Here is a 10,842-nt window from a genome sequence, read left to right as displayed (position 1 = left end):
CTCAGTCATTCCTTCTTCAACTGATAAGAACTGATAGGAATTTGCAAGGAATGATCATGTTAATTCCAGAATGTCCTTTTGCTCCTAGGAAGTATCTCATCCTGAACATGTTCCTAGTCCAGGCGCTCTCCTGTGCTGTACTACTGCGGCCATGATCAGCCAGCACAAGACAGGACTCAGATCAAAAGATCTGGTACATGTTTGAACTCTTTATAACTAATTTAGCAACAAAAATATGTTATCAATTGCCTTGCAGAAGGCTGTCTAATAGGATGACTTCACTGTTTGCTGGACCGTGCATGACACATTTAATAGAGACGAAAAGAAGACAGGAGTGTTGAACAAGAACCAGAGGATTTGGATGCATGAATCACACCGAAAATGGTTGCTCTTATGGTTACTAAATCCTCTACTGCTTTTTTTTTTGTCTCCAAACAGACTAAATATAGAATTGTTTCACTTACTGGAGCACTATTAATACATATGGCTGGAATAACAAGACCTGCCTCCTTGCCCTGTTCTTCCAGTTGTCCCCTTTACCAATTCCTGTAACTAGAGCTCAATTAAATTGTTACAGAGCCTTCCTCACAATACGGTAATTTCAAAGTAATTCCCAACTACATCTATAAATTGTGAAGCCCTCCACTTGCTCCTGGATCTCTGGGGGAAAGTAACCAGTGAGTTTATGTAAGAATGCCTTGCACAGGGGAAAACAACTGAAACAAATGGGTGTAACTTAAAGTTGTTGGTCAATTCCTGTTTGTTTTATGTGTCTGAACTGTTCAGCTCAGACAGGACAGCAGCTGCAGGCAGAATTTTCAAGGAGAATACTCTGCCTGACATCTTAAAGATATCCTTCCTAATCTCGACTTTTACTTTTGCATTGACATTGATATTGATGAATTGACTTGTCCACAGGTGGAGGTTCTAAAATGGATGATTTCTGTGTAACATGCCAGAAATACAGAATATATCCTTTTTGGTGTTTCACAGAGCAATATTGCCACAGAAATACATATTACGAAGCTGTTTTCTTCATGGTGGCAAGTAGTGTTTTAGGAGGAGAGGAAGAAATCCACACAATGGCAAGACCATAATACCAAGGAATTATTAATGAGGAACAAGGGAGAAGCAGATGATAAAGACTGGGAAATAAATGCAAAGATGGATTTAATGCAGTGTTAACAGATTGAATGAAATGTGGTGGAAAATACAACAAATTGGGAAAGAAATATTGAACTTCCAGATGCTCACATAGAAATGACTAATGTTTATAAATGGGGAATGTATATAATTTTAGTCAGCTGGCAGAAGACAAAATCCTGGAAAATACAAGGCCTTTAGTAACCTTTTGACCAGTTAGCAGGCCACTTATACCTGAGCTCTTTTGACTTGATCTGCTAACTCACAGACTGATGTGACTTAGAATTTCACTTTATTTTACTTTTTCCTAGTGGCATTTTACATTTTTTTGTACAAAAGAGGCAAAAGATTTAAACGCGCTTTCACTATATGAATCTAGAAATTTTAATAAACTCATTTATAAATGATTGTGTGTAATGCTACTGTACAGTGCATAAAGAAATCTAATTAACCATAGTGAGTCTAGTAGCACTTACACTGTCAGTCAACAGAGCTGTAATACATGATGAAGTTATTATGCATCCTATTTGCTCTATACACAAATTAACATTTTGGATGGTTGCTATCATGATCCTTTTACAGGCTGAACTTCACATAAAGTAAAACACATACCAAATGGAATTAAATCTAATTGAATAATGTAATCCTAGCTTCAGTCCAATTCTCCCCAATCAAAGGCATAATAGCATTTGTAATACTAATTATTAATGACTTACAACTTGACAAACAATTTTTTAATAGCTGAGTTAGGATACCCACCAGCCTGCAATTTTAAAATTGTCTTTTATTTACTAGGATTACAGATTTTAATAAGTGATGAATATCTAATTCACTTAGTAATATTTGGCAAAAGATGGTTCCTGTATTCTGCACCTGCAGCTCAACTGAAAAATTATTATTATGATTCTATTTAATAGCAGGGCACTGAAATAGTACAAACATCTCTAACCCCAAATAAAAGTCCAACAGCTTTGCAGAAAAACCTACGCAAATTTATGTGAGCAAACCATACAAGAAGAACAGATTGGTGGCTCCTGGTTTTGGTAAAGGTGAGTGTATAAGTGATGATTGACATGAAGAAGTAATAACAAAGTTCATAGACAGTGTGGATAGATCATTTTAAGAAATTCCAAAATACTGCCTCTCTCCTCTCCAGCCCATGGGATTTGGCTCCTGTACATAGAAGCAGGCAGCACGTTCTCCCTGTCGCACAGTGAGGGATTAGCCATGTGTGGCAGGGATTGGCAGTGCCAGAAGAGAGAAACCCTCAGGCATCCCAACCTTGGCACCTCCAGCTCTCCAGAAATGGCCTGGCTGCAATCATGACCATCCTGTCTCCGCCAGTGACCCCACTAAGGGGTCAAAATCTGTCTTGACATATCTGCTGTTCTCAGTCGTGTAATTTTCATCTCTTTTCCTCTCAGCGGGGTGTTCTAAACTGATCCAAGACACAATCAAATACTTAATCCTAATCATCTGCTAAAGTATTTCACAGAATCACAGAATCACAGAAGTTCAAGACTGGAAGAGACCTATAAGATCATCAAGTCCAGTCAATGTTCTAACTGTTCAACTAGATCATGGCAGCAAGTGCCACATCCAGTCTTTTTTTGAATTCTTCAAGGGATGATGACTCCACCACCTCACTGGGTAAATGATTCCAGTATCTGACCACTTCATTTCACTGAATGAAGACTTCTACTGGGGCCAAATTAGTCCATGTATCTCCAACATTTAGTTTAATTTACCACTTCTATTATTTTAATGAAGAGGAAAAAGAAAATCATATTATTGCTAATAAATTGATTTACAATATTATGCATGTTAGTTCCAAACATTTTCCAAGTATTTTTTTTTTCCTTGATGCAGATTATAACTGAAATTCTACGCTGTATATCCAGCTAACTCATGTTGCATGAGGTTTTTTGTTTCAGTGATTAACAGTACAAGGACAGAAAGCAAATTGTGGGGCACGAAATAACTTGTTCGTGAAGGAGTTAAAAGTCTTTATCAAAAGAAGCACTTTGAAAACACAGGAAATTCTGATTCATCACTTAGCTGTGGGCTTATGTGACATTTACAACAAGCATGTATATTTTGAGATAGTTGACAATGACATCTTTATGTTTTTGTTATCAAAGCTTCCATCTTACAATCCCCTTTGGTCCTGAGTATTGTTAAAAATGTGCCAGGGTTATGGCTGTTCATACCTTTCCACTTCTAAGTGGTACAATGATCAGAGAAGAGCAAAGTTTTATGATCCCTTCAAGGTATTTGAAAATGACATTAAATGATGTTTATAAAGATTTCTAAAAGTCAGAAGAGTCTTCTTTTCTTTTTGTGGGCTTGTTCTTATCCTTTTGAATTGTGATAAATGTCAATTCCTCCAGTCTCCTTCTAGAAAAATACAAAGCATAAGTTTCACATGTCCCATAAATCCACTAGCAGCACCTGCAGAGTAGTCATCATGGACTTCCTTCAAATAACAGCTTTTCTTAGGACTCACATGGTATTTATCACCAGAGCTTACTGCGAGCATTATCTGCTGGGTTTTTTACATCTTTGTGAGGAGTAGCAGCATTTCACAGAGGAAAAGTGAGGGAGATGAAGCCGATTTAGAAGCAGGCATCAGCACAAGCAATTCATCCCAGAACCTGGAAAATTTAGAGGAAGGAGTTAGGAGGGAAATGTTTTCTTCTGCAAATGAACACAAAAGTTCAGTTCACACAGGAGCTGTGGAAGTGCCAGCTGCAGCTATTCCAGGTATTGACTATAAACTGCAGTTGTGCTGTATGAGACATTGCACCACTCCAGGACTGAAAAAAAAAAACCAACCCAAAACCTGAGTGCATGGTCTCTTTTAAGCACAGTAATAATTCCATTTGATCAATTATTTTTGTGATGAAAATTATCCAGCCGAATTGAGACTTAATTTCAATGGAGATGTGCCAAAAATCAAAGGGTGAGTCTCCCACTCACTTTAATGGGGAGGAGCTCAGGCCCATATTTGCTGCTTTACAGACATTTGCAACACGTGAGAAGTTGCATGGAACAATATTTAATGTCGAGCATGTTAATCTCTGGTTTTGCAGTACTCAACTGATTTTGCTTAAAAAAATTATACTGGAGATGTAAGGTATTTTCTTACTGAATAAAAATCTGTTTAAAGACAACCTTGACTACAAAATGTTAAAAAATCTAGAGAGACAAGAAGGATGCTAACTACTAAGCATGCTTCTCTTCCTTCTTAATTGCTATTCATGACTGCAGAAAAAGACAATGTATTTGCCAGAAAAAACAAAATGCATTAATACAGAAAAATAGCAACAAGAAACAGGCAACAATTTCAACAAGATTGTGTCTCATTTTCCACACAGGCACAAACCAAACCCTCCACACAGAGAGAAGCCAAGGAATGTGACTTTTTTTTTCCTAAATGTTCCTCCTTTAGGTTCTAGAATAAAGCTCAGGAGAGAGCAACTTCTAATGAGTTCATGCACCTCGCCCTGGGCAGTCACACAGGAATCAATGTGTGCTCAGTTTACCTTTATCCTGACAAACGTCCTGATGGCAAATCTTAGCACAATGGGAAAAGTGGCAAAACACCTCTTATCTCATGTTCTAGTGGAACATAAGTATTCAACTCAGTCCACCTCAAAAGCAACATCTACTTAAAATTTCCAGCATAGGTACCTTGACTCACACATCCAGAATATTACTATTATTTTGCAATCACCATTTCTAAGAAATATTAAACAGGCACCAGGTGACAATTGGCTGTCAAAGTCTGTAATGTGGAACCAGTGAGATCCATTTCAGAAGATGTGTGTGTTCTTTACTTTTATAGTGAGACGACAAAGAATTCTCAATATCAGAAAATACATATTGCTTTTGATCTTTTAATTAATTCAAGCTTGCAAGAGATAAGGAGGAAGGCAGAGAAACAGAAAGGAAGAAGTTCTCTTTTCTGCTTTGTAGCTGGTGCAGGTGGTTGTAGAAATAGTCTCCCTCACACCAACAGAATTTGCCTGAATGTGGCAGAAATGGTCGTGCGCAGGTTCGGGGGCAAGGTGCAGTTACAAGCAGTGTGGTAAACCTGTGACTGTTGATAAAAGAAAGGATCATAGAAGAGGCACCAATAGAGGCCAAATAGCCCTGTTTGCCTTAATGACCCTGCTGAAACACTGGGAGTTTGGCAAAACTTCCATCTGCCCATAATCTCTGATGTGAGTCAGCCAAAATCTGGATGGCAAGAATGTCCCTTCTCATCATCCATCTCTCTTGGAGTATACTGCAGTCAGTTAGCACAAAAAACAACTCCATCCCCAAACTCTATTTTTTCATCTTTTTAATTATTTTTAACAGGCAATTTTCCTAATCTACTCCCCAGCTGTGAGAAATATGAAATATGGTATGAAATATGAATACTACAATGACTGTAACCACTGTACCACCTGAAGTCAATTTCATCTGGTGACTTTGACACGAGCAAAAAAAAAAAATTAGTTTTCCCACTATATGTGCCTGCTCAGAAAACCCCAAATCTGTGGGTGCTACACGTAAAAGAATCCTAAGAAACCTACTGGGGTTTGTTGAGGAACTGCAGGATCATATGACATTTTAAACACTTTTGTGATTGACTTCTCACAGAAAAACTAAATCACAGCATTTTACATATGGCTTTTTGAATTTGAAGAATGTTATTTCACAAATACTTGATGTCTTAGCACTGTTTGCTGGAGTTCAGACATGAAAAAGGGGAGTTAGACTGAAAATGAGTCTTTATGATAATGAATAGACTGACTCAAAGGAAAAACACATTGATTGACCTCATAGTTAAGTGTCAGTCATCTACCTTCCTCCTTTGTTGGGGGTGCTTTTAATTTAAAATAAATTGCATCATTATCTCTACCAGCAAAATGGAAATTCCATCTCAGTTTTGATAAGGACTATCAATACGAGAAAATAATTACTTTAATGCTTACTGAACAAATGGGTTCTTAGGGGGCTGTATTTTTATAATGATATGTTAAATTTTTTATCAGTTTTCCTAGTGAGATCAGCATTATTTATAAGCACTGAAGACATCAGCAAATACAATCATGGCAGTAACAAAATGTGGAACAGGAACGCTAGAAATGATGTGGCAACATTACCACTGAGTACAGCCACATTCTCAGCAATTCACCAGTGCCTTTTCAATGGTGACTTCCTTAACCTCTGAACTAAGAAACTGTTTACCGAGCTAAAAAGGTGTTTCTATGTAAATCTGGCCTGAAGAAACTTGGGTGTCCAGCTTGTAACTAATATATGGAATGCTTCTAAGCTGCCAGAAGTCCCAGCTGAAAATCTGAGGTAGAAAAATCCTCACAACTGACCTACATAAACATGCTTCAGAGACCTGCCTGAATCCACTTTGCAGTCTTTTTAACTTCCATACATGAGTAGTCAGTCCAATGACTCCAGTACAGCTTAAAAGTTGCCAAGATTAAGTTTAAGAAGTTTAGTCAACTGTATAAATAGGAATGGAATTCAAATAAGGGCGGTAAATATGAAACCCCTTCATTTTAGTGAGCTACAGGAGCTTTGAATGGAAACACCTACAATAAAAAAATGGGTGGTGCAGCCAGAATTTTCGTCTGTTTTGAATGACCCAACAATGTAAACAGCAGAGTGATGTTCTGCTTCTGTCTCAAACACACCCTACTATATTAAACCATTCCCCTTGGGATCAAACAGACTATGCCAAATTCTGCAGTGAAAGCCTGATCCAAACATCATCTCAGTCTGCAGAAATATTCTAATTGATTTCAGTGGGCTTTGGAACAGGCTCATATTGGCATCTATTCAACTTTATTGAACTAAGTTTTCCTGGGGAGCTGCAGGAGCCAATATGGGCATAATGACTTCAAAACCAAGCATGAAGGCCACTGCCAGTCAAACCACATCACAGAGAGGAAACGACAGCAGAATTAATTCATTATTATTTATCTAGATTTAAAAAACCATCCAGTTTCCAAATTCACTACTGTGTTTTTCAGGTGAAGGAAACTTCCAAGTTACCTTTGATCTTTCACAGATTTTTCAGTCTGAGTCATGAACTACTTATTTATCACAGGTGACTGAAATAATTACAAGGTTTGCATGAGGATGATAAGCTTACTAAGAACATGCACAAAATTTAATGTATTTGGGAATTTTGGCTATCTGCTAGCAGCCAACATCAACTACCTATTTTTCTGCCATTAAACTCATATTAAACTCATATTAAACTCTGATTGATCGTCAGCAGGAATTAAACATGAGCTTGCCCTTAGGATTTGGCATTCTCTCATCACCAATTCAGTTCTTTGCTGACCTAGTGGTCAACACACCCTTTTACAACAGGTCATCTCACTTGCTTGTGACATTTATTTCCCCACAGGTGATGCCATAATTTCAAGGAAACTAGTTTGGGAACAAGGGTGACTGTAAAAGACAAGGTCTCTCTGGGGGTTTATTATGTTCTAGATTGAGATGTTATTGTAACAAATTATTTGAGAAAATCCAAAAGAGAATTCACAGGCAAATCCATGGAAAACATGAATCTGTTTGAGTAAAGGAGTTTAGTAAACATCAGTGGAAATCTTTACTGAGCATTTCCTAGGTGTGCTTACATACATCTAGACTAGAGATAGATAGTGCTACTCATACCTTCTATAATCCCAGAAGAGGAGATATTAATCTCATTTTTAATAAGGCCTAAAGAAGAGAATTGCATAGAATACTTAAGTATTAAAATGAAACTCAGCATTCTGCAAACCTGTCAGGGAAAGGATTTCCTCCTGCTGTACAGCCCCATCAATATATATGAGAATTCTTGTCCATAAACCTTGAATGACAATGCCTCATGTCCAGCCTCACTGTTCTCAGCGGGCAGATAATAGCAATTAATTTGACAGAATCCTGAATCTCTTTGCAAGCCATAAGAAGAGATGGAGTAAACATCAGCAGACACTGCTGCAGTGCAAAGAGCACTTGCACTACCCTGGAAACCAGCAAAATAAACACAAGCATCACACTGACTATTGAGTGCCTGCAGTCTAATTCTTCCTTTCAAAACAGTGATGATTTTGACTCATCCATCTGCTCTGAAGCACTCAAGGATTTCTTGATCTGCCACAATTAAATACCATCAGGTATATTTGAAACCTGGGAGTTCCACACATTTCTCAGAGACTATGGGAATAACGTAGCGCTGTGGTTTCTTCTCTTCAAGATGGTTTCCTTCCCCATTCAGAGATCCAGGCATCCTCCTTTTGCTAGAATCCACACAAAGGTGCATTTTACAAGTATGCTCTTGTTTGCCCCAAGTATGGCCAGGTTTGAGAACTGTTTACAAACCAATCTGTTCCCAACCTATTCTGCATGCATCCCCCCCTGGAGGGTGTGTAATATGACCTCCGCACACCTTCCAGGAGCCGGGAGATCAGTTTGCTACCCAAAGCATCTTTCTCCCTCCCACTTTCCTCTGATCATCGAAGGCATCCGCAGTGGAAGCGGTCGCACCTGCTCACACCTGCCCCGAGCCCCTGTTCCCTCCCTTGTTCCACGGCAGCCCGAGCCATCCCGGCGGGCGGCGCGGCCCGGGACAGCCCACGGCCCCTGCCTGTGCCGGCGCTGCCTGGCTGTGCCCGTTTCCCCATCCGCAGCCAGGAAACCAGGCTTTCCCCGCGCTAGGTGCGCCTCTTTTTAATATTTTTATTTTTTTTTTTTCCCAGCAGAGCAAAATCAAATCGGCCGCACATTTAAACACAAGTGAGCAACATCCTCTGGAATGCAGCAGACAGCCCGGCGAGCCCGCGGCAGGTCGGTCGGTCGGTCGGGCGTGCCCCTCCGAGCGGCCCCGCTCCGGCCGGCCCGCTCCCGGCGCAGAGCGGCCCCGCCGCCGCCGCCGCCCGCGCAAGCGCCGCCCCCGCGGCGGAGCGCGCCCCCAGCCCGCGCCCGTGCGCGCCGCCGCCCCAGCCCCGCCGTGCCCGCCGCTGCCGCCCGCGGCCCCCGCAGCGCCGGCTGCAGCCCGGGGACATGGCGGAGTAGCTGTGCTCCGCGGAGCAGGGGGAGCTCCGAGCAGCTATGGTACCTCCCGACAGCTGAGGTGGAGGTAGGCGGTGGCAGCCGGCGACTCGCGGCTTGACCTCGATTTGTTTTTGGAACTGCAGGCTGGAGCGGCACGTCCGGTGAGCTGGGAGAGATAATAACCGGGAGGATATCTGGGGGTAAGTAAGTGAACGACTGCCCCCAAACCGGAGCTGCTCTTCTTTTTTTTTTTTTTTTTTTCTTTTTTTTTTTTGTGGCCGGGGGAGGGAGGGGAAGCTATGCAGAACTGATGTACCCGGGGAATGCTATCAGATATGCACTGCAGCGCAGGCACTTCGCTAACTCTCGCTTAGAGCCTCCCGGCGCCCTTCCGCCACCAACCTGACAGAAGTTTGGGTCTGAATGTCTTTTCCTTCTTGTTTAAATAAGTTTTAAAATACTGGCGTCCTCAGCCAAGCCGGGCGATGCGCACAAGCCGCGCTTGATGCGGACTCCGCGCTTGGTGCCGTTCGCATTGGGACACACGCGCACACACACACACACACACACACGCACACACACACACGCACACACACACACACACACACACACACACACACACCCCTCCTCCGCTGCCATCCAGCCCCGTTCTCACTCGCGGGGGTCTGCGGGGGTGCATCCCGGGGCAGGGCGCTCGGTGCGCGGGGCAAGCCCGACCCCTGCAGTCGCTCGGCGGAGCCGCCGCGGCGCGCCGGGATTGCGGCGGGGCCGGAGCCGGGGCTGCGCGCTCCGAGCGCGGCGGGGATGGCGGGGCTTGCCGCCGGTATTAATCTCTTTCCGCTCATTCTGTAGCAGCAGCAGCAGCAACAGGAGGGGAATCCCCCCCTCCCTCCGCCGCTTCCTTGCCCGGCATGCCGGCACTGCTCCGCTGAGACCTGCAGAGTTTTGGGGTTAATTTGCGCCTGGCCGCCCCTGGAATAGAGAGACTCTCCGGATATCGGATCGGTCGGGGTTTGTTGTCTATGTCGTGTTGGGAAATCTGGTGGAATTTTTTCTCGCTCGAGGAGGAAGAGCCCGGTGTTGGCAGTTGGCTTCGTGATCTTTTTTGGAGGGCGAAGAAAGGGAAGGGATCTCGCTTGAGCCGTGCGGAGAGAGAGCTCGGACATGTGTTGTCAGCACATCTGGGGAATACAGTCTGCAAGTCCGAAAGGAAATTTGCTGGGATCGTTCAAACTGCGATATTGATCTTTGTTATTTTTTTTCGCCGAGGGATGCACTTGGCATGAGAATCGGAGGATGGAAATTGTTTGGGAGGTGCTTTTTCTTCTGCAAGCGAATTTCATCGTCTGCATTTCAGGTATGCGGCAAGCACAGAAAGGGCAAGGGAGCAGGGGGGAGATGCCGTACAGGGTTCCCAAGTGTCCCCTTATTAAGGGGCAAGAGGAACAGTTAAACCCAGGTTAAAACTGTAGTTGAAAAATCCATGGATGATGTACTGTGAGTGGGTTGTGACAGAAATCGACTCTCATCACTTCCCTCTCCCACATCATTCCAATACGTGTGTCTTAATTATCATTCATTGGTTGCAGTAGACAATACGGTGTACTGATAAAGAAGATGCTTATAATTCCAGTGTACCTGATC

General features: G+C 42.5%; 1 protein-coding gene across 1 annotated transcript in view; it reads left to right on the top strand.

Annotated features, from left to right (window-relative positions):
- Positions 1-9,217: 9,217 nt before the first annotated feature.
- CA10 (carbonic anhydrase 10) overlaps positions 9,218-10,842 on the top strand; it is a 153,258-nt gene continuing 151,633 nt past the window's right edge. The window contains exons 1-3 of the mRNA XM_058817375.1: positions 9,218-9,258; positions 9,342-9,398; positions 10,051-10,555. Coding sequence (XP_058673358.1) covers positions 10,495-10,555 — 61 coding nt within the window. The 5' untranslated portion in view covers positions 9,218-9,258; positions 9,342-9,398; positions 10,051-10,494. The remainder of the gene's footprint in view (positions 9,259-9,341; positions 9,399-10,050; positions 10,556-10,842) is intronic.

Source organism: Ammospiza caudacuta, chromosome 19 (assembly GCF_027887145.1).
Source record: "Ammospiza caudacuta isolate bAmmCau1 chromosome 19, bAmmCau1.pri, whole genome shotgun sequence".
In the NCBI taxonomy this organism is placed as follows: domain Eukaryota; kingdom Metazoa; phylum Chordata; class Aves; order Passeriformes; family Passerellidae; genus Ammospiza; species Ammospiza caudacuta.
Note: the sequence above shows the minus strand (reverse complement) of the source record. Positions and strands in the feature narration are given on the sequence as shown.